Below are 25,147 nucleotides of genomic sequence, written 5' to 3'. Positions count from 1 at the left end.
TATAACGTTACTAACAATACTTTTACCAATCTATTTTACTTTTTTTACTAGAAGATGGGATAAACAGATGGAGGAAAAGAAGTTGGTCTATTGTAATTTGGTCTCTCTCGCTGCCTGATTGTACGCTGCTGCCTGCGACCATGCAAAATTTAAAAATATTTTATAAACATTGTCGTATCGGTATTAATTGCTTATCCCATCACAAAATCGAATTATCTTAAAGCGGATTATCGAAACTCAAGCACTACCCAAGTACCTGAGTATTTTAATAGTTTTATCACAAAAAGGGCATTTAGTCATGAAAATGACATAAAAATACAGTAATTAGTATATATTTCTCAGTGAAAAATACCACAAATGGGCAAATTTTCAGCACATAATGTGTATATATGTTCCATAGAGAAATCTGTGAATAGGTGAGTCTGCATATCATGAGACCGCGAATACAGGGGGTTTACTGTAAAGGGTAAGTTGTTTTTTAAGAGGTTCATTCAATTTAAGTAATTTTTCTATTCACATCAGGAGTCATGGAAAGCGCAAAAGATGAGGTATTACCGTGCTACTGTATTTTCCAGGCAAAATGTTTCTAAGATTATAATGTTCCCATATGAAATACATACAATACATTTATATTAAGAGAATTTCTACTTCAGTCGGAAAAGAAATTGAAAGAGGAAGGCAACTGAAAGCTTGTCCTCTGAACTGAAAGAAATCTGCATATGAGTGAAAAGATGACAATGCAGACTGTCAATCCTTGGCTGACAAGCATGTCTACCCACGAAAGGATTTGAGACATTCCCTGAATTTGTGTATCCATTTATACAGCAAAATGTAATGAAGCAGAACAGCAAAATGTAATGAAGCAGATATTTCTATGTTCATTCTCCAAGTACAGGGCCTAGCAAAGAAATGGGATTTGGCTCAGTTGTTTTGCTTCCCCAGCTTGTATAGTCATAATCAATTATAAATGCTGAGCTAATGTTGTGTGCACTAGAACACCAAATTAGTCCAAATTAATCAAACTCTCATTAATTCGACCTCAACTTCCTGGTTGAAGTTTAATTGGTACTTGGAATTTTGTTAATTTTTTTTTAGCCAATGGTAACAGTTCAAGTTTTTCCCCTAAACAAGGCCTTTGAGATGAAAGTGAAGGAGAGACTTAAACTGATAACCAGAAAAGTTTTTGAGACTATGGCTTGCTTTTCTATCAGAAAGGCAGCTCTGTGACTGATGATGCAATATTACAGTGATCCAGGTGGAAGTTTGCATCCTTACCTTTTTGTTTTTTGTTCCTGCTCAGCAAAATCCAACACTGGACATATGGGGATCAGATCATGAAAGGACGTCATTTTAAGTTTTGTCTTTGAAACCTTCATGACTGATAGTTCTCACTTCAATGTCTTAATATAAGCCTTAATGGTACGATGCCCAACCCACGGTTCTAGTATAGTAATACAATATCAATAAACATTCCAATTTATGTAAGATTATTACAACTGAACAGTTTAACATGTCAGTTAAGTCCCATTTCTGGATTCCTCTAGCACTTGTCCCAAGGAGAGGTAAAGGTGTTACATAAAGTTGAGATGGACAGCTAGGAGGGAAGAGGCTGAGAGAACACAAAAAATAAGAAGGTAGACAGCAGTTCCTATTGGGGCTAAGGATATTACAAAGAACCCTTAACAACAACTACAGTATATAAAAAAATCATACTGTGGGCAATACAGTATCTTCCTAAGGGTCATTACTCAGACCTGTCATACAGTATAATAAGCAATGACAACACAGGGACCTCACAGAAGACTGGTCCAACTACTGTCTTTGAAGCTGATATTGAACAATATTTCTCACTATCCCCCATTGTAGCTCTGAGGAAAATGATGCCAAGGGAAAAGTAATCAGATTGGACCCAGAGATAGATGACCTCAAAAGGACAGCACTCAGGCCAAAAATGTCAAGTATAGAGACAAAGGAGAATCACTGCAACTTGACCTACTGTGAAGGCAATTTTTAAGCCTTGAGAATGCACGTATCAAGGCTGGCCAAAATGTCATAAACTTTAAGATCCCATGATAACTCATGCATGAAATTAGAAAAACAGCCCTCCTCTACAAGTCTCATAGCTAGCAAAAGACATGACAGAGGATTAGCCTAACAGCATGGCCCACAGAGAGGACAAGTTTGGCCCACAGCTTGGGGAAACTCGATAACCCTATTTAAAGAAAACTAAGACTCCCTCCATTTCTCACTCTTCTTAATTAAAGGGGCGAGGAGACGGGTGTTGCACAAGGGGTAAAGAGATAGTACACAACTCAGCATTACAACCAGGAGCATGATGTACTTATACAACACATTTACAGTGGGTCGCCAACTTGCAGCAGATTCGATCTTATGGCGATTTTTCACCGCCGTTAAAGGCATTTTACAACGCCATAACTTGATGTTGCATCAAGTTACAGCGCTGTAAGCGCCACTCTCAGCACTAGCGACAAGAATAGGCATCAAATTAACGGCACTTATGGCACTGTAACTTGATGCAACATCAAGTTACACTGGCTTTTGTATGGTTACGAACAGACAGGGTCACAAGTTTAAAATTTTGCTCGCACACCTACTCTACTAGCAAGAACTTTTGCAAAGAACAGAAGAACACGAGGAAAAGAAAAACCTGTTCCTTTTACTCCTTCCCTGATTATCCTAAGTATTCTCATGATGAACTACCATGTATCCTTCTTACAATCACAGGAATACTTGTTCATACTCGTAAAATATTTCTATCTTCCCAATTCAAATCGTTCTTTGATGAATTCCCATTTTCTATATCTCCTCTCCCAATAGAAAACGTTTAGTATGTATTTTTGTGAACTTCCAATGCCAGACGCTGCTCCTGCAAAATTCTCTCCAAGTTCATAACTTTCAAAGCACGGAAAAAATACTAAATTTTTAATGTTGCATGAATCTAAGTTTTATTTTCTTCTTTTTATCTTTCTAGTATCAAAAATAATTCTTTATAATAATACATGATTTAAAAATGCAGTGAAAACAGTATAATCTATGACTTCTGAGTTAATTTGGGAATGTAAACATGAAAAGAAATTATACACTACATACTAAAAACAAACTTACAAACAATTCAAGATAGGAACAGTCGTCCAGAACGTAACTCGCTTGTAAGTAGGGTAGTGACTAATAATCAAGGAATACTACTGATTCTGTGATTAGGAGTTTTCCTTTTGTATACATGTTAATAGTGCAACTAAGATACTCATGACTGAATATAAAACAGAATTTTATATTCAACAACTTCCAAATCTTTAACAGTTGCTTTCACTTTCACAAACGTAAATTTGGTCAATTCTTTGCCTACAAGATATTTCCTGATGTCAATGGGGTTTAAAAAAAAAAAGGCTCTTTTACTTTTGTTTTATAATGCATTTTCTATAAAATTTCACTCCTGGCATGGCTTGATGCATTAAAAACATTCTTGTTGTTATTATCTTATTTATCTCAATAGGTTAGAGTTTTACTTTGAAAAATATGGAAATACTGCACAAAAACAAAATAAGAAAACACATGTACATGCATAAACCTTACATTCCAGTCCAGTGACGTAACGTCTTTGTTACTTGGGACCTCAGTTCCTCCCTTCTGAATACAGTGGCGCAGAACTAACTGGTTCGGAGATGTAGTATTGTCATTCATATTCCATATCCGCGCTGTACTATCACCTGACCTGTAAACAAATTGGGTTTTTAATTCATTTTTTAATTACCCATGCCTGGGATTGTCTGATTAAACTACCAAATAATAACAATAACCTTGCCATTGGGGGGCAAGCCAGGCAAACTCAGTGCCTCTCTCAAGCTCCGATAAACAAAGAACGTTGGAGTCAGGATGAGCGTTCATCTGTAAACATCTACCAAAACCACATCCGTAAACATCTACCAAAACAACGTCTGTAAACATCTACAAAAAACACATCCGTAAACATCTACTGAAACCAATTATAAGATGAGCTGTTGACGACAGAAATAACTGGAAGCAGCTCATAAAAAACAGAAATCATGAGTATGGATTAAGCCACTAATAATAATAATAATAATAATAATAATAATAATAATAATAATAACAATAATAATAATAATAATAATAATAATAATAATAATAATAATAATAATAATAATAATAATAATAATAATAATAATAATAATTTGGCAGCAGACCCTCTTTTAAACAGGTTCTATTGAATATTATTGCTGCTTCAGCTGCATTTATTTTGTAGAACACTTTTTCTATTTTCCTTGTTGCGGACTTCTCTTCATTGGAGGTGCGTGCTAACAGCTCACCTATATTTGTCATTTCATTGGGGAAAAGTAAAAAATCTGGATTCTGCTTCTTTATATATTCTATATACAGTTAGTTCTATACAATTCTTGCTGCGACATTTCGGCAGACTCTTCTGTCATTCTCCAGCGGGAGCTAGTAGGGGACTGGCAGATTGCATAGGTCCTTCTGAATTCATACACGGGCTTCAGCAGGGGGTCATGGACGGCGAATTCTGATTGGTTGCAGTCAGTGAACTTCAAGCCAAATTTCTGCGGCGAAGCTCGATCCTGACAGATCTTCACAACCTGGGAATATCACTCATTCCAGCGTTCCCATTGGCCTGCCGTTGCGTGATGTCATGCCGACTGACATCATCGGTAGTTTGGCTGCTATTGGGCGGAGGATGAATGATGTTATTATTTACTTTTTCTGTCATAGTCGGGGGGTTGTCTCGAAGGGCGCCTTGCTCATCAGGGGCATCTCCATTCTCAGGGTTGTCATTTTCAGGTATTCGTTGGATTTGGTGGGTGTTCTGCAGTACTCTTCTCAAATTCGTGGGTAGGAGCGATGCCTCCTGCGTCGTATTCATTATTGGTTTTCTCTCGGCAATGAGGAGCACCTCCAGCAGGCGCAGACGTCGAGGGTCAGTGGCTCTCCCGATTATACTTATATTTTGTATAAGACTGTCGTGGGAGATGGGAATATTGTGGGTAGCACAGGCGTAGTTCATGATGGCACCCTCCTGGGCGTGGCAGGAGATCCTTTTTGACAGACGCATCATGGTCATTCCAATATAAGCGCTGGGGCTCCCCGGCGCTTATATTGGAATGACCACGATGCATCTGTCAAAAAGGATCTCCTGGGAGCCCCGGCGCTTATATTGGAATGACCACGATGTGTCTGTCAAAAAGGATCTCCTGCCATGCCCAGGAGGGTGCCATCATGAACTACGCCTGTGCTACCCACAATATTTCCATCTCCCGTGACAGTATTATACAAAAAATAAGTAAATCGGGAGAGCCGCCAACCCTCGACGTCTGCGCCTGCTAGAGGTGCTCCTCATTGCCAAGAAAAAACCAACAATGAATACGACGCAGGAGGCATCGCTCCTACCCACGAAATTGAGAAGAGTAATGCAGAACACCCACCAAATCCAACGAATACCTGAAAATGACAACCCTGAGAATGGAGACGCCCCTGATGAGCGAGGCGCCCTTCGAGACAACCCCCCGACTATGACAGAAAAAGTAAGTAACATCATTCATCCTCCGCCCAATAGCAGCCAAACTACCGATGATGTCAGTCGGCAAGACATCACGCAACGGCAGGCCAATGGGAACACTGAAATGAGTGATATTCCCAGATTGTGAAGATCTGTCAGGATCGAGCTTCGCCGCAGAAATTTGGCTCGAAGTTCGCCGACTGCAACCAATCAGAATTCGCCATCCATGACCCCCTGCTGAAGCCCGTGTATAAATTCAAAAGGACCTACGCAATCTGCCAGTCCTCTACTAGCTCCCGCTGGAGAATGACAAAAGAGTCTGTCAAAACATCGCGGCAACAACTGTAAAGAACTAACTGTATAGAATATATAAAAAAGCAGAATCCAGATTTTTTACTTTTCCCCCATGAAATGACAAATATAGGTGAGCTGTTAGCACGCACCTCCAATGAAGGGAAGTCCGCTAATGGGGAAAACAGAAAAAGTCTTCTACAAAATAAATGCAGCTGAAGCAGCAATAATAATAATAATAATAATAATAATAATAATAATAATAATAATAATAATAATAATAATAATAATAAATAAATAAAAAATAATATATATAATAATTATAATAATAATAATAATAATAAAAATAATAATAATAATAATAATAATGCTTTCTCCTGAAGGAACACTGACCTTTGTTGCTCTCACTATACAGTACTGTATATAAATTAACTCTCAAACTTTTACTGGTTGGCCTACTGAGGTAAGACATATCTATACGTAGTACATATTTTTCATTCAAAGCAAATGCATAACAAAATAACTACTAATCTTTACATATTTGCCTTCTGATGACCCCAAAATAAAGGTTCTCAACAACTTTCTAAACACTTCCTTATGATGTAATAAGGAATAAATCATGCAAATACCAATTATTTGAGATTTCGGGGGTCAAAACTCATCTGTTGAAATCATCCAATTCTGGATAAGAGCTTAGAAATAATTTTTCTTTAATTGCTACTGGTGAAGATCTTTTGCATAAAATAATGCTGGTTTGGTCTCATTTTGAGGTAATATAATTGTATTCTATTTTAGTAACTAAAATTATAAACAAAATAATGCACTAACTTTAGGCAGCACTTATATTTCTTCACTTTTTGTATGAGAATATAGAAAATATTACACTGATATATGAGAATATAGAAAATATTACACTGATATACAAATTTTTCTATCATGAAAAGTATAATAACACTGCTTTCCCCTGATATATAATGCAATTGTTATTTATGCCAATTATGTACTGCCAATAATATACAGTACTGTATACAGAAAAATCGATAAAAAGGAGCAAAAAATTTGTGATTTTATGTTTCAGACTGGTTTTATAATAATTCTGCTTTCATAAAGTAATACCATCCCACAATACTTCCACAATGTCATTCTAATGTCTTACTTGACCTCAAAACACTTACAATATGCTTAATCCTTTTTTATTTTTCGTAAATTTTCTAAAGACAACTGATATCATTGGAATCTCAACAGATCATAATCTCGAAAAAATATTATTGGTATATAAGGCCTATACTACTCTATGATGTGAAAATGAGCACTAACAAGGAAAACAGAGGTGATTTTGAAATGGTGTAACCACAGAATGTTTAGATTCATGGCTGGTGTACAATGGGAAGATGTATTACAAATGAGGAATTCAAGCTGGGATGTAGTATCAAGCTGAAAAAAAGGCTGAGATATCAAAGATCAAGATGTTTTGAACAAGTGATGAGAAGGGATGAGAAACTGTTAGTCAGAAAAGCAAGAGATAAGGAAGTAGCAGGACATACACCTGTGGGAAGACCCAGGAAATCTTGGAGAAAGGAGACTCAAGAAGACCCACAATTGACGGAAGTTCAGGCAGAAAAGTAAGTATACCTTAGTTTAACCAGACCACTGAGCTGGTTAACAGCTCTCCTAGGGCTGGCCCGAAGGATTAGACTTATTTTACGCGGCTAAGAACCAACTGGTTACCTAGCAACGGGACCTACAGCTTATTGTGGAATCCAAACCACATTATGACGAGAAATGAATTTCTATCACCAGAAATAAATTCCTCTAATTCTTCATTGGCCGCTCGGAGAGTCGAAAAAGTACAAGATGGAGAAGAGTGGAAAGACCTCATTTTATATGTCACTGTCAATAAGGAGAGAAACTAATCTGGATACAAAAACATTCATAATTTTGACAAGTGGATTTATTCATAATAATTATATAAAAATTGAAAAAATTATTAGTTACGTAACTACAGCAGTACCTAAGAACCTAATCCATTCCAGAAGGATGTCCAAATGTCAGTCTGTCCTAGTATTGAATGAATCTTTCCCATAAAGAATAATGTAAATAAGATTAATCCATTCTAGATCCCAAAAATACAAAAACTTAAAGCACTGGAACTTGAATTTAACAAGCCTAACATTTAAAAATCATACAAAAAACCTAAACAAAATACATATATGAAGTGAAAGTAAATATACTCCCACTTTACCTGTACTTGGGAGTTGATGGCATTTGTGGAAGGTGAAAAGGAGGGAAGATGTTAATGTTTGAAAGGGAAGTCACCTTCCATAAAAATGGCAAGCAACTGTGCTTCTGGTGTTGTATCTCTTCTGTATCTGCTTCTACTGTTTTTTTCTTGAAACTCACTCTTTCTGTCTCACTAAAAACCTGTTAACCCTTAAACACCGAGCCTCTATTTACAAAAACGTCTCCCGTATGCTGGCGGCGTTCGGTGAGTTAGCGCCGAAGAGGAAAAAAAGTTTTTTTCAAAAAATCACAGCACGCTTAGTTTTTAAGATTAAGAATTCATTTTTGGCTCATTTTTTTTGTCATTGCCTGAAGTTTAGTATGCAACCATCAGAAATGGAAAAAAAATCATTATCATATATAGATATTGAAATATATGACAGCGCAAAAAAAATTTTTCATATATAATTTTATACAAATCGCGCTGTGAGCAAAACGGTTAAGGCTAATGGGTTATTTTGTTTTTCTTTGTATTGTACACTAAATTGCGATGAATTTGGTATATAACAAATTGTAAAACGATCAAAGCAACACAGAGAAAATATTATCACAAAATGATGCATGAATTAAAGAACGAGCGGACGTAAAAATTTTTTTTTCAAAAATTCACCATAAATCGAAATATTGTGCTAGAGACTTCCCGTTTGTTGAAAAATGAAGCTAATAGATTGAATATTACTATACTGTAAGTGTTTTAGCTTACAATTGCAGTTTTCGACCATTTCGGTCGAGTTAAAGTTGACTGAAAGTCAAATTTTTTCTATTTATCGTGATTTATATGAAAATATTTCAAAACTGATAAAAGCTACAACCATGAGTTATTTTCTGTTGTATTGTACATGAAATTGCGCACATTTTCATTTATAAAACTTTATATAATGACTAATATAAAACTGTGCAAATATTACGACAACGTGACGAAAGAATTTCTGAGATGTTCGGCCGAGTTACCGCGCAGACATAAGGAAAATGTTTTTTTCAAAAATTCACCATAAATCGAAATATTGTGCTAGAGACTTCCAATTTATTGCAAAATGAAGGTAAACGATTGAATATTACTAGAATGTAAGAGTTTTAGCTTACAATTGCGTTTTTTACCATTTCGGTCGAGTTAAAGTTGACCGAAGGTTGAAATTTTGGCAGTTATCGTGATTTATGTGAAAATATTTCAAAACTGATAAAAGCTACAACCATGAGCTATTTTCTGTTGAATTCTACATGAAATTGCGCACATTTTCATATATAAAAGTTTATGTAACGACTAATGTAAAACGATGCAAACATTACAACAACGTGACGAAAAGAATTTCTGAGATGTTCGGCCGAGTTACCACAGCGCAGACGTAAGGAAAAAGTTTTTTCAGAAATTCACCATAAATCGAAATATTGTGCTAGAGACTTCCAGTTTGTTGCAAAATGAAGGTACATGATTGAATATTACTAGAATGTAAGAGTTTTAGCTTATAATTGCGTTTTTTTACCATTTCGGTCGAGTTAAAGTTGACCGAAGGTTGAAATTTTGGCAGTTATTGTGATTTATATGAAAATATTTCAAAACTGATAAAAGCTACAACCATGAGTTATTTTCTGTTGTATTCTACATGATATTGCGCACATTTCCATATATAAAACTTTATGTAACGACTAATATTAAATGGCGCAAACATTACGACACCGTGACGAAAGAATTTCTGGTGCGGACATAAGGAAAAAGTTTTTTCAAAAATTCACCATAAATCGAAATATTGTGCTAGAGACTTCCAATTGGTTGCAAAATGAAGGTAAATGATTGAATATTACTAGAATGTAAGAGTTTTAGCTTACAATTGCGTTTTTTTACCATTTCGATTGAGTCAAAGTTGACCGAAGGTTGAAATTTTGGCAGTTATCGTGGTTTATATGAAAATATTTCCAAACTGATAAAAGCTACAACCATGGGTTGTATTTTGCTGTATTTTACATGAAATTGCGCACATTTTCATATATAAAACTTTATGTAACGGCTAATATAGAACAGTGCAAAAATTACGACAAAATGACGAAAGAATTTCTGAAATTTTCGGCCGAGTTACCACACGGGCGTAAGAAAAAAGTTTTTTTAAAAAATTCACCATAAATCGAAATATTGTACTAGAGACTTCCAATTTATTGCAAAATGAAGGTAAACAATTGAATATTACTAGAATGTAAGAGTTTTAGCTTACAATTGCGTTTTTCGACCATTTCGGTCGAGTCAAAGTTGACCGAAGGTTGAAATTTTTTGTAGTCGACGTACGGTACGTCCACTTGGCATCCAACAGAATTTTAGTCGACGTATGATACGTCCAGTAGGCGTTTAAGGGTTAAATGATTTTGTTCTTGCCTTGGTTTTAAAATGTTTGTAAAGTGAGACAACTTGGTTAGCTACAGCTTTGTCAGGGTGATATTTTTCAAGTAAACCTTGCAATGTCCCCTATTTGCACACATTTTTTTAATTAATGAACTTTTGAGAAACATCTAATGAAAATTTCAACAAATGCTCCATGAAAGTTAGGTATTGTTTGTAAGGCCTCATCTCTTCCTTCAAAGGCTCAACCTCTATGGGTTAACTTCGTATCAGTCACTTCAAAGCACCTCATAGATAGTTCTTGGGTGTAGAGTTTTTTCAAATTAGAAATGACCAGTTATTCCATGGACAGAATGAATGAGTCATATAAGGGGGAAAGAATTTCCCCATTATGGAGCTAAACTCCAGCAGCAACTTGGCCTCCAAGCCTGGGGGATGAGGACTGTCCAGCATATGATGAGCCTTCAGAAGCTCTTGTTCTCCTTGAGGTATTTCTTGACACCTCGGCCAACTGCTATCATTAACCCCCTTAATAAAAAAAATTGCCTGGTTATCCAAGCTTTACTATCAGCCCTCCACATCACCATCAACTTACTGTTCAAATATTATTTTTCTTAAAAACCTTTAGGTTTTCTGAGTGGTACACAATCAAAGGCTTCAGCTTTAAATCCCCAACTGCATTCCCACAGACCAAAAGAGTGCATCTGTCCTTCACTGGCTTGTATCCTGGCTATGACTCAGAAACACTGTAGCTGGCTAACTGTTTTTCATTTATCCAAATTAACAATTTCTCAACCTCTTCAATTGTCTGAGCAACATCAGCTCCTTTTGCAAAGAGTTTATTTTTAAGCTCTGCAAAACCTCTTTTGGTTTGCTATCTTTAATCTTTTTAGGCCCTATGATGATTTGCACTAGAATCATAAAAATAAATACACAGATACATAAACATGAAACAGTTAAGCCAAGCTATGCACTGAGGGACAGCTATGGACAGATTGACCACTTCCTCTTTGTTTTAGCTGGGAAACACACACATGTAATGCACCTAATCTATACTGTACATGTTCTAACCTGTCATGCTTGTCTGTTCAAAAACCAAGCAAAATGGATGTAAACTGACACAGTTTTACTCAAACAAAATGTCCAAAAACTGAACTGCCTGAGCCGAGAGCCATCCAAGTATCAAGGTACAACTGTACATGAGAAGCAAAGATACCTGTATATGTTACTTATTATTTGGATGTCTCCAGAATCTACATAATTATGACAACAAAAATTTAATATGACAGTTACAATTCCCAACTTATGCATGGATGGCCCTGTGGATTTATTTTTTTAAATAAGCTAAAAACTGGCATAAAGTTAACAAGTTCGATGGCTAAATAAGAAGAAATCAAAGGGACTGCTGCAAAATACTTTGTTACCATCAACAATGTATCATGCAAGGCAACTCTAAATGGTGCTCACTACAGGATCAAGAATTTATTAACAGCAAGGGAGAATCAAATGGATATGCCATGAAGATATTCTTAAAAACCTAAATCTTACTGAGGTACTTGAATACTTGCACGCAACAAATACCAAGCATTCTGTAAATACTTAAAAAAAATGTTGGTGAACACAAACCCTGAAGCTAGCAAGTCCGTGGTAGGATTCCAAGCACATATAAACACTTCTGACTCGTGGCCCCGCAATATTGTAGCTTTATTCAGTGGAATTTCAACACTGTTATCGACATCCATGTTTTCTCCCGCCGTACCTGGAACATAAGTGAAAATACAATAATAAAACATATAGTAAAAATCTCAGGTTACAACTGTATGCTGTACATTTCTTTGCGCACCGACATAACAGACCGTGGTATATCATACTTCTGGATATATCTGTGCAAAATGGAAATATCAGTTTGAGGGTTTTCGCCTCCGGATCGAGCAGGGAACTGTTTTTTCAAATCAGGTGCCAAAAAAGGAATGCTGGGAGTCTGAGTGAGGGAGAAAGCACATCACCCACACAAGAATACATGTTTATGCTTACAGTACACTGTAATTTCACTTTGCAATACTGTACTATATACTGTCCTGCCATTTATATTAACCTGTTAAGTGCCCTTTATGAGAGAAATGTCGCTGCTCCCGTGTCGTCACATTTTCTAGCTTGCAGAGCTGTCATTTGGTCTATGCTAATTTTTATGCTTTTTTATGTGTTCATTTTTACATTGATATCGATTTTCGTAGAAAGATATTAGGATAATAAATAATGTTGAATTAGAAAAGATGAAAGAATTTATTTTGCATTTTTATATCCTAAATATTATAAGCATGAAACAAAAGACAAAAAAATGATTCTTTCGAATGCCATTCCTGAAACATGGCCAGTAGATTAATGAACTGTTACATTTCAACTTCGCGTCATACCATTTTGGTGCACTGACAGATATGCAAACTTTCTATATATTCATTTAGAAACTGGATGGAAAATCTGTTCGTTACTGCTACAACGTGCTCCATGACTTTGTCATCAAAAAAATTCCTGAAAAAAACTCCACGGGGTTTCCTTTATCCTGAACACTAAATTTCACACCTTTGGGTGAATGAAAAGTAAAGAGGACCCCACAGGGTTTCCTTTATCTTGAAAAGAGAGAGAGAGAGAGAGAGAGAGAGAGAGAGAGAGAGAGAGAGAGAGAGAGAGAGAGAGAGAGAGAGAGAGAGAGCACGGAAAAGGCACTGTTATTTCCTTTTATCATAGTCATCATCTTTCTCTGCAACTAGTGATAATATCTCTTCAAGGAAAAGATTTTTCTTTTGCTTTAGATCGCTCATTATGGGGTGATAAATGGGATCAAACAAAAAGAAATCAGTTGTTCACCAACGAACGCCATAAGCGTAGCGGGAGGGGGAGGTCATTGTCCTCTTGTCAGACTGTCTTTCCCCTACAAAAAAAAAAGGTCCCATTTACCACTAATTTAGCTCATAGTGTTGCCAACTGACGTTCCTACAATTTGTATAAGAGGGAAGAGCATTTCAGGCTGAATTCAGTAGGGCACCATCCTTGAAAGAGGAAATGTGTTACTCCGTTGAAGGCATTGTGATATGGGATGCAACCGACCAACATATGACGTCGGTAATGCTTAACAGGTTAATAATAAGGCTTTTATCTTACTTTACGGGTACCGTTTGTTTATATAAATATACTTCATAACAAAAAGGAAAACGGAACAACTTCAATACTATGAGAAAAAATTATACGAGAAAAACGACTAACTCAATTTGTTTTAACACTTCTGTAAGACATTTATTTAATTTATATTAAAGATTTATTTAATTTCTATTAAACGTTTTTTAGATATTTTGCTTTGTTTACATTAATATTAATATTTTAAACTTAGTAAATCATTGTTACAAGCACCTTAGGGGTGTATATACTTAAGAGTAACAATTTTAGGAGGGTAATCTAAGATGACTTTAGGTGTTTTGGGATGATGGTTTGGGGTTATTTTTGTTTGAACTGACATTAAATTGTTTTAGTATGATACTTTACGATATATTTTTGTTCCAACTATTAAATTAGGCATAGAACTGTTAAATTATGCAGTTATAAGCATTTTACAGTAGTTTAAGGGGTACAGGGTATAAATATACCTGTACAGTACTTTATGGCAAATGCAGGCATTCATATATATATACAACGATATATTGGAGTTTCTTTTATAGTGGGGTGGGTTTAGACGCTTTAATCCTTTATCTTGGTAGGCTAATGTCTTTCTTTTTTTTAGCAGCAGTGTCCCAAGAAGGTATACTAACATAGCAAAGAGCTTCCATTTCCCTTACTTACCCTCATCACCATTTGTGCTGGGTAGTTCTGTTTTCACAACAGTCTTTTGTTGCTGATTTTGCTGTTGTCTGGAAGCAACAACATCCGGCATAACAGCATCAATAAGTGACAAACTGTCGATGAGCCTCTCGGAGCCATCCTGAAATATAAGTGCCTTGTATTATTCTGATGACAGGAATGCCACAAAAAAACACAAGTTCAACATGTTTAGGTAAAAATGTAAAATAATAACTACAAAAGTGGATAAAGTACTTATTGCTTAACTCCATTCAATGTACATAACTAAGATAATTTTAATTGGGATGTAGTTCATACGTAACAAAGATTGCAAAACCTTACAGAACAACCATTTAATACATGGAATTCAATAAAATATTAAACAAACAAGTCAGATAGTCTAGGGTAATATTATGTAGAAAAGAAAAATAAATGAAGATAAGGCTTCAAAATATTTCATTATAAAATTATAATACAGAATTATAGAGACATGAGAATGTTTTGCAGAGCAGAAAAGCACAGTACAACAGTATGAACAATTTACTGAAAAAGTCACGTCAATTCAAGCTTACAATGTGCATTAACAATAAGAAAGGGATGAAGCCGGCAGATCCTCTATGAATGCAAGATATTCTGAACCTAAGCATTGGTGGTGTTTTATGAAATGTATTATTATGAGCAGCATATGATTCACGAATGGTATGAAAAGTTTATTTATGATATATCCAGACGCTGAAACATACGAAGATTGCACTAGTGTACATATACTTGTCATTCCCAGACCAAGATGGGGAAGGTTGGAGTTGGGAAGGGAATTCATCAGTAAAATACTAGCCAAAACAAATTATGACAAGCGCTGTTCAACGAGTATTAGAAAGCTCATCAAAAACAGCAACTCTAACTAGAAACAAACTGAGAAGATGATATCATTTAGATTTAAGTAATAGACTTTGGCAACTCATTGTTATCATCATTAATCTGTAGCCATTATTCTTTTATTTACTTTTGTGCATATTTTTTCCTATCCCTGCTTTTAACTGACTCCAATTTTGTTCTCTCATAGCAGAATGCTGACAAAGATAACTGGATGTGATGGGGAGGTGAGTGCTCACAGTGGCCCTGATCTACTACCTAGTCCAAAGGACATGTCTTCATAAATTTTTTAAACAACTTTGTTCATTCATATGTTTGTAGTATTTATAATTGTAATCCCTATAATAAAATTAAAAGTCTTGTGCCTTTCCTTCTTTTTGTTCCATGATCTTCAATCTTCTCTACTATGTATGTCGTCATTAACCAAAGATCAAACATTGTAAATCCATCTACAGTAAACCCCCCGTATTCATGGTCTCACTATTCATGGACTCACGTATTCGCGGATTTCTCTGTGGAACGTATCTACCCATTATTCGCGGTATTTTTCACTGAGCAATATTCACTAATTACTGTATTTTCATATTATTTTCATGACTAAATGCACTTTTTGCAATAAAACTATTAAAATACTCAGATATAAGAATTTTAGAGGGTTTTTGTGTTTAAACTATCAAAATAGGCAGTTCTACATGTTTTTAGCGGGGTTTTAAGTATTCGCGGATTTTAGCTATTCACAGGGGGTGCAGTATGCATCCCCTGCGAATACAGGGGGTTTACTGTAATTCTGATAAACGCAACAGGCCCAAATAAGATTAGCCTGCACCATATCGACCTAAAATATACACCAATTTTATCACAAAATTCAATTTATACTAACCAGGGTATAACAACACGGTTTTATTATTACAGCTGCACTTTAAAATCATCAATTAAAAATTTGAAATACATAAATAGTCTCTTATTAATCAAAAACATCCTAAATACAGATCTTTGTCTTAAGTATTTGAATGCACTGCCTTTGTATTTCTTTGTGATACATCGTATGTTTTTGCTTTTTTTCTCACTCTATATCTTTACTTTTATTTTGATGTTTTTTCTCTTTTCCTCTTTTAGGTTTTTAATATAAATATATGAAATTCAAATTACAATTAGTTATTTGCAAACATTCATTTACCAGCAAAAACTTTATCAAATTGGGAAAGAAAAATTTCTTAGTTATACTTGAATGAGTTAGTAGGGTGTCTGTTTTCCATCTTCTCCCATGCATGTAGCTCGAGTGAGTGTCCTGTTTTCCTGTCTTTTTTCTTTTCCCACTAAATTGTGAAGAGATGAGGGGGTTTGAATGTTTGGGAAGTGCTACAATAACTAATTTTATTACGAAACCTGGTATTATTTCCAAAAACTTACCAAATATTTGTCTAGCTGAACAACACACTGATGTGGAATGGAAGGCTAGTGAACCCTTATACTGTATCTTATATCTCAAAAGCCAAGCAACCCAACCAATTGGAAAAACTAAAGGAACAATCCTTATGAAAAATCTTGCCTGATGAAGAACCTTCAGAGTTAACATTGCCTAAATTGAGTCCTTCATCAGAGCTAATAGTACTATTGGGGCTATGCCAACTGAAGCAACCATTAAAGTGAGGGTCTCAGTCCTACAGAATGAGATGTGATACTCAGTGCTATAACCAAAAATTTCAAAAAAGAAGGAAAGGAAAAGTTGTGACTTCCTTTGGGTTCCAGCTAATATAGTCCCTGTAGCAAGCAAAGGGCCTGAAGTATGACAATTTTCATAAACTATTTCTATGTCTTTCAGATGTGAGGCAAATACTGAATTGTATCTCCACTGAACAGCAATGCATGCTTCAGTTAAGGATAAACTGTTGATGAAGTTTAAAGACGTAGCTACAGCTCTTACATCATGAGCTTTTACTTTAGTTAAAGGCAGATGTTCATCCCCTACAACAGCATGAGCCTCTTTAAATAATTCTCTGATAAAAGAAAACATTACATTCCCTGGACATTGGGCATCCTGGTTTCGTAATGCCACAAAATATAATAAATTCTGAAAGTAATTTGTAATTTTCTAGGTTTACAAAACTGAGCCTTCTACATAGAAGTATCCTTCAGTGTAAGCTGGAGCAGTAGTACAGCTTGGTAACAAGGAGGTTGACTGGTGGATATGGGGGATAGTAGAGTAACTCTAATTCACCTTTCATCATCACTCACGTTTTTCCTTCAGCCACAGGGACACAGCTCGGTGGCTGAGATGGGTTCAACTTATAAAAGACTCTACTTTGTTTACCTACAAAAATATGAATTACTTTTCAAACTTATTTCCCCCTACAGAAATATAAGCCATCACCTTTTGTGTAGTACACTACTCCTTAGGTGGGGGGTAGGCCTTAACCAACTGGAGTTGGATTCTACCTGGTAGTGCCATACTCTAGGTTGTGCATGCAAGCGAGGAATGTCATGACTCCTGTAACCTACTACCAGTCTGGTGAAATGGCTGACCAGAGCAGTAGGGCCATGGGCCATAGTGTATCCTGCAGAATACTTACGTAACAAAGTAGTAAACTGGAGATGGGGAGAATGAGCAGGGGAAATCCCTTGCTCTCCTGACATCACTACCCACTCTTTCCTTTGCCCACAGGGATAGAATGAGGCAGCTGAGATACAAATACAAATTACTTTTAGAATTTTTATTAGTTTCCAAGGAAGTACAAACCATCCCCTTTTACATGACACTTATTCATTAGGTGCCATGTTTCTGGTTGAGCATGTAAGCAGAGGATGTTATGAATCCTGTAACCTCCTACCAGTCTGGTGAAATGGTTGACAAGAAAAGTAGGGCCCTGTGCAAGAGTGCCCTGTATTACAGAAGTTTACTCAAGTAAGGAAAAATTTCCCAGAACCATGTTGGAAGGCAGCTTAATCCTGGCTATTAGTAAAGGATGGAAGGAAAGTCCAGTCGCTCAACATTCACATCTCCACACTTAAAATAAGCTTTGAGTACTTGGAAGTGATACTTTCCTGTCAGACTGGAACTCAGGTGCCAACACAATTTGTTTAGCAGTCACCACAGGTCCTGAGGAGAAGGTATCCAGAGGTACAATGAGGCAAACCTGCCCAATTACTTGAAATACAAAAAAAATTATTCCAAAATGTGAGGACTGACTGAACTTTTCCATGTGCAATTTTGTCTTATGTAGAAGTTCAGTGCACTCACATCGAGTACTGGTCTCCATCCTCCTGTGGATTTGGGTACCACAAATAGCCTGTTGTAAAAACCCCTGGACTCGATACTGTCCACAACCTCTATCGCTTTCTTCTCGAGGAGTGAGGATACTTCTTTCGAAGGGCTCAATACCTCTTTGATCCTACCGAGTAGGCTGCCAATTTGACTGGAAAAGGGAGGTTTCTCTTTGAAGGGGATGGAATACCCCTCCCTCAAAACTTTGATCACTCACTGTTCTGTCCCTTTCATTCTCCAACTTTCCCACATAAGGTGGAGTGTGGCCCCATGGGCTCATGCAGGACTGAGTCCTCGCTTACGAGCTGCAGGTTTAGATGAGGATCTCATGATTGCACGCGAGGCGAAATGCACAGTTGCTCGTGTTCTTGACTGCAACCTCTGCCTGCTGCTTCGAAAGGGCTGAGGTTTAGGAGGAGAAGATGACTTGGAAGGAGCGGAGGTCCACTTTCTGGGGTGTCTCGTAGATTGAGTAAGCAGAACCTGTTATGATTTCTTGTGAAGTTGAGAAGAAACTTCCTCCACCGTTGCTTGCGGGAAAAGATGCTTATTATCCAGGGGCGAGAAAAGAAGTACTGACTTATGTGACAAAGTCACACCCTTAGATGCAAAGGAGACCCAGAGTGCCCTCTTTTTTCAGGATCCCCATGGTGTAAAGGGAAGATATCTCCATGGAACCATCCCTGACAGCTTTATTGGCACATGAGAGAACACTACCCCAATCAGCAGCAATATCTTGTGGAAGATCTGAAGAATCTTTATCTTCTTTGCTAAGGCTCCAATGGACCAATCCAAAAAACTAAGAACCTCAAACCCCTTTAACAGGTTCTTCAGTGAATGGTCCATCTCCAACGCAGAGAAAATAGTTTTTGCAGAAGCAAAGGCAGACCTACGGGTCAAATCGATGAGTCCAGAGAAGTACCCCTGGGAGGAAGCAGCTACTCCCATGGAGAGAGCTTCTCCAGTAGCATACGAACGATACCTTCTAGCCATTAAGACGTAACAGCAGAATACTGAAGCATGCGGGGTTAGTCACCTACATAAACAAAAGACTATTGGTACCAAGATTTTCAAAATTGAAGCTGCCATCAAGTTAGAAACTCTTAGCTACTTACATAAAACAATTTGTTCAAACATCATTAGAACCCAAGGCAAGCAGTATCTTTAGATGAGAGCATGGTAGGTATGTGCAACAAGTGTGTGTACATTTAATATATGCCAAACAGGAGGCATTCTAGGTATTTTATAAAAAATGAAGTTTTCATAATAAAACTATTGTAATACTTACCTGACCACCTGAATTCACCCTTAATCCCACTAGCCCAAACAACTCTCAATTACCAATCCACTATTGGGAATTTTAACAGCCAGCGTTCCCAACGCTGCAGGTAAAATCTTGTCACTTGAGCTACCATAACAAACAGTTGGCAACGCTGACGCAGGTGTGCGCCGACATTCCCACTTTTGTCAATTGCTTTATTCAAGGTCAAAATTGATGTGGGGAAAGGAGGGTGGGAATCATTCAGGTGTTCAGGTAAGTATTACAATATTAGTTTTATTATGAAAACTTCATATTGCAGTACACTCCCTGATCACCTGAATTCTCCCGATTAACAACATTTAGAGGAGGAGGGATCAATTCTATCGCATGCCTTTTGACAACCACAGAGATGGTAGCTCACCAATCTGCTCTGCATAAAATATCTGTTTAGTCATACACTCACCATATCAATCAATGCTTTCATTAAAGAGACATGTTGGACAGTACTTTGATCGACAGTCAGGTCAGTACTCTTGGTCCGTCGACCTCCCATGTGGCTCTTCAGAACTATATATGGAGGAGAATGATCCAGAGTGCAGAGCTGCTGGCCCTCCGGGAGAACCATCCAAGTTTGCCACCCACCCCCTTTTTACAACCGCAGAGATGGCAGCTTACCGATCTGCTCTGCATAGGATATCTATTTAGTTATATACTCACCTTATCAATCAATGCTTTTGGTGACAAGACATGCTAGAGAGTACTTTGATCACCCGTTAGGTCTGTACTGTCTCAGTCCGTCGAACTCCCATGTGGTTCTTCAGAACCTCTCATGTACGGAGGAGTACGGTGAACCTCCCATATGGCTATTCATAGCCTCTCATGTATGGAGGGAAATGAAGCAGTGTGCCAAGCTGCTGATCCTCCGGATAAGGCCCAACAATCAACAAGCGAAGAAGTATCTCAGCGCCAGCGAAATAGCCTAGCCTACTAGAGCACCCCCTTGGACCCTTGTAGGGAATTTATCAAAGACTAAGATACATAAAACACCATACAGTAAACCTAAGTTCATGTGATTATACTATCACTGTTGCCTAAGAATTCTAAAGACTAAAAGGAATTCCTCTATCTAGTTAACCTAAGAATCTCCTCACTAAGTGAATACCACCTCAGCTAAATGAACGCACCCTAGATAATAGGCTTCGCCACTACATGTGGACTAAGAGAATAACCCTCCGAACCTCCGCACTAAGCGAATACCACCTCAGCTAAATGAACGTCTCTTAAGTAGGAAAGTAAACACTAAGACGGACTTCCAAGTAGCTGCCTCCAGAATAGACGGCACTGAATAATTCCTTAGAAAGGAAGATGACTGAGAAGCCTGGGAAATCACCTCCCTCCGAAAATAACTAATCTCATTCTTTGACAGCGGACGGGAAGGATTCCGCGGAGAGACTTTAATGCTCACACTGGGCATAAAGATATCTCCGCTGGATCACTGGTAACTAATACTTGCAGATAAAGAACTTTAAACAAACGAGGCAGAGTTTTAACCTCTGACTGTCTTCGCCACAATTCCTCGCCACAATTCCAGACAACAGACAAATATGTATCATTTCTTGTATAGGAACCCTACCTAGAAACTGCCTGAAACTCGCCCAACCCTTTAGCTGAAGCTAAAGCCGTAAGAAAAAGCAACTTCTTAGTCAGTGTCTTAACGTTATAGCTTTAATAGGTTCAAAGGCAGGAGAACACAAGAAAAATATTGAAGTACTTCCGACAAATCCCACGGAGGGACCCGAGTCGGCAAGACAGGACGTTCAATCTTAAAAGAATGTAATAAATCATTGATTATCTTATAACTAGAGATTTCTGGAAGGTGGAAGCTAATTGTACAGCTAATCGTTGAGCGGTAGTCAGCAATAACCGAATACGAAAGACCCTTGACTTTCCAAAGGAATAAAAGAAATTCAGCTATTTTGGCTATGGAAGGTCTAAAGATGGAATGACCTTCCCTACGACACTTAACTTCTATACCTTGTCCAGCTGAACCTGGTAAGGCTTACAGGTTGACTTTCTCAAGCTACAAGAAAACTATCTAGACACAGCTTTAGGGAGTCCGGACTGTCTAGCGGGTAACCGCACAATAACCACTCTGCACAGGTAAGTAGTTCGACCCAGCACGACCATTCCAGCAAACATGGCGTCTGCTCATCCCTCTCACGTTCAATTTGCTACTGCAAATCCGGTGACTATTACTGATTTGGTGAAATTATGTGATAATGAAAATTAATTGCATTTGTTTCTGATGAAAAGTGGCCTTTTAGGCAATTTTAGTGGTCTGTGTGAACAGTGTAAGGAAGGAACAGTTAAGGGTACAATTTGCCCCCGTAACCTGTGTGGTTAGCGCGCGCAGCGCGACATTACTGCTTGCCAGAATATACGTGCTTGCCAGGAATCAGTCAAAAAGAAGATAAGGCATGTAGCGCCTTTCCGCTATGCCGAAACTGAAAGCAGAAATGTGTAAAAATAATCACTAACAAGCACAGGCTCCACAGTTTTTATCTGTCCGCCACTCTTGTTGTGTATCGTTCCGCCAGTTTTCTTGTCAGAGTTTACCGCCATCTAGTGGTAGGTTCTGACTAAAAAACTGGCCAAACGTAGGGTTGCCTGGGTAAACCATAGCTGCTCCTAAAAAACTGTTTGTATTTGACTGTAATTAGTACAAAAAGCCACAAGTTCATTTCAGTATTTTTTTTTTTTATTTGGTGAGTAATATTGGTGCTTAGGTCAGCGTGCATATGGTGGTTACAATACACATACACCCATTTAATCAATTAATAATTGTTGTATATCTTTGTATTATTCAGGTGTTTCTTCAATAGCAAAGGAGTGATACTGGCAAGAAAAAATTTGGAATTGTCTCAGAAAATATTGTATAAAGCATTCCAAAAATAAAAAGTTGTTTTTGAAAAATTTTTTCTTTCCAAAAAATATTTGTTGAAAATAAAATTTTTTAAAAGTATCTACTGTTTTATTATTGAATGTTAATTTGTGACAAAAGGGCAATTCCAATCATGTATAACACTAGGTGGTAACTTAAAAAATGAGCGAGAAAATACTGGTTCTATTACTGAAGTTGCAAATGCATAATACTGCCGTCGTCCTCAAGCGGTATCCCCCTGGCACCTCATTGGTTAACCAGTAGAGGATCCTCAATTTACCTAGCCTTATCTACACTATCACTAGTATTCTTACTTTCTCTAATTCTACGTTATCTTGGCCCAATTTCTTAGGTTTCCTTACATCTATTTTCTGAAATACAAGTCTGGCTGATCCATTTCTCACAGTAGGTTTGGCCATCATACTTTTTAGCTTAAACAATTTATTTGAGCAATCCTTTTCTACACAAATCCTAATTGAACTATCATATAATGACATTATCTTTAACAACTATTTAACAACAGACCATAAATCATCAGAGTGAAATTTTTTCAAATGGTACCACTCTGAGAAGAGATTCCCTCACAATGGCAGTAATGTAAAGAATGACTGGAAAAAGAACTCACTCCAGCTACCTGTAAGTGGGACAGTACAAAACAGACACCCTAGCAACGCAAAACAGAGAAATTCTTTCCTTGCTGCGCTAATAAACTTATACCTAGATGAATGTCTGGTAAGTTTTGTTGAAATAATTTCATATCAAAACACAGTAGTCGTTCAAGCATGCATAATCACTAAACAACATACCTCGCCTATGCTGATTTCAGCCTCTGTGTACTGTAAGCCTTTCTGAATGATGCTGAGGAGAGCTGCTGGGGGAACTAAAGCACCGTTGATATTTGACTGTGAGATGTGAGATTCAATCCCAAATACATATGCAGCATGAAAAAAACCTGGCAATGGAGAGAGAAAGCACATTATTGAATGTCAATTTAAACTGTTTCATTTAACACAAAAATTTAATTTTCAAGACACTATGATATGCAATTTCAAATAAATCATTCCACACTTTTACATATGCCCTTCTTGCTTTTTGGGGAACAAGTATGTGTTACAGCCACTTCTCATCATTATAAATTGTTCACTTAGACCACCAAGTCACATTTATACTCATATGGCTTACCTGAAGGATTTTTCCTTTCAGGTAAAAATCGATTAAAGGTAAATTTGAAGAAGTTGGACAGCTCAAGGGGAAGAGACTAAAGGGAATGAATGAAATGCAAAATGCAGAAAGCAATACAGCTATGGGCCCAGAAAGTGTTACACACAAACCATTAATGCAGTCTGACCTCTTTAAACCCTTAGGACCAGGCTACTGCCAGACCACAGAGAATCCCAGATGACAGAAATCACCTCTAAAAAAAACCCTTTGTAAACAAAGTCTATCCAGTTCATCCTCCATATATATTGCTGTGTTATCAAAAATAGAACAAAGCTCATGAATAATCACTGTCATTCATTAGGTAGAGTTTCTAATGAAAATTCTGAACTGCTCCATAAGCATCTCCTCAGAAATGCTTACACCTTCGGTTCGTCAGAGCTTAAACCACGTTAAAAGCGCACTATCGAATTCTGATCTCCTAGCACCTTTCAATGCTTTCTGGCACTTCAAATATTTCTGGCTTTCACCTTCAGCAAAAACCTAAAAAACTGCTGCTTTGGTTTCTTTAAACATACGTGTGTGTATGTGTGTAATCATGTTAATAAAACTGATGTTTCATATAGGTAACTTACCGAGTAATTACATAGCTATATACAGGCAGTCCCCGGCTATTGCGGGGCTCAGTTATCGCATACTGGTGCCGATACATACCTAACAGAGGCACTGGTAACCAAAAATTAGCGATTTTCGGCGCTTATCAGCAGCAATGAGTGCCAAAAATTGCTGATTTTCGGTTATTGGCGATTTTCGCTTATCATCATGCCGTCGGAACAGAAACCCTGCCGATAACCAGGGACTGCCTATACTTTCCACTCGTGTGGCAGCTTAAAATTTTAAATTCGAGGTAGAACTCCAATTGTCTAGTGTAGGTGACCAGTCCCACCCACTAACAGGAATACTAGGAAAGACTTAGCAGACAACCTCATTCTCTTTCTGCCGCGCTCAGTGTAAACATCGGGTGTTTGCAGCAGCTTTGTTTATTATTCCCCGACTGGATAGCCAGATTTCGGTGAAATATTGCTGATTTCTAGTAGCCTTCAAGCCTACAGCTTTCAGGATCAGTATTTTATTGTTTTGTTGTTAAGATCTGATTCAAGTTTATCATATTTTGCTACAGAAATTTGGCAATCAATTGATTAACTCTCCTTTACTGAGTAGCATATTATAATGTAAATATCGTGTTCACTACTGAACCGATGTTTTCAGTGGTGAATACATACATAATGGCAAGTCTCAAATTCTGGGTGATAGGAATTGAGATGTTTTGTGTGATGGTACTTTGTGTACAGTACTTCAAAACAATTGTCAGTAAAAAA

At 37.2% G+C, this 25,147-nt stretch overlaps 1 protein-coding gene across 3 annotated transcripts in view; it reads right to left on the bottom strand.

Moving 5' to 3' along the window:
- ebi (transducin beta like ebi) overlaps positions 1-25,147 on the bottom strand; it is a 75,940-nt gene that overhangs the window by 12,087 nt on the left and 38,706 nt on the right. For all 3 annotated transcript variants that reach the window (XM_067091447.1, XM_067091448.1, XM_067091449.1), the window contains exons 3-6: positions 23,417-23,562; positions 14,277-14,415; positions 12,072-12,204; positions 3,595-3,733 (exon numbers count right to left, since the gene is read on the bottom strand). In XM_067091447.1, the coding sequence (XP_066947548.1) occupies positions 3,595-3,733; positions 12,072-12,204; positions 14,277-14,415; positions 23,417-23,562 (557 nt within the window). The remainder of the gene's footprint in view (positions 1-3,594; positions 3,734-12,071; positions 12,205-14,276; positions 14,416-23,416; positions 23,563-25,147) is intronic.

This window comes from Macrobrachium rosenbergii, chromosome 48, assembly GCF_040412425.1.
Source record: "Macrobrachium rosenbergii isolate ZJJX-2024 chromosome 48, ASM4041242v1, whole genome shotgun sequence".
NCBI lineage: Eukaryota > Metazoa > Arthropoda > Malacostraca > Decapoda > Palaemonidae > Macrobrachium > Macrobrachium rosenbergii.
Note: the sequence above shows the minus strand (reverse complement) of the source record. Positions and strands in the feature narration are given on the sequence as shown.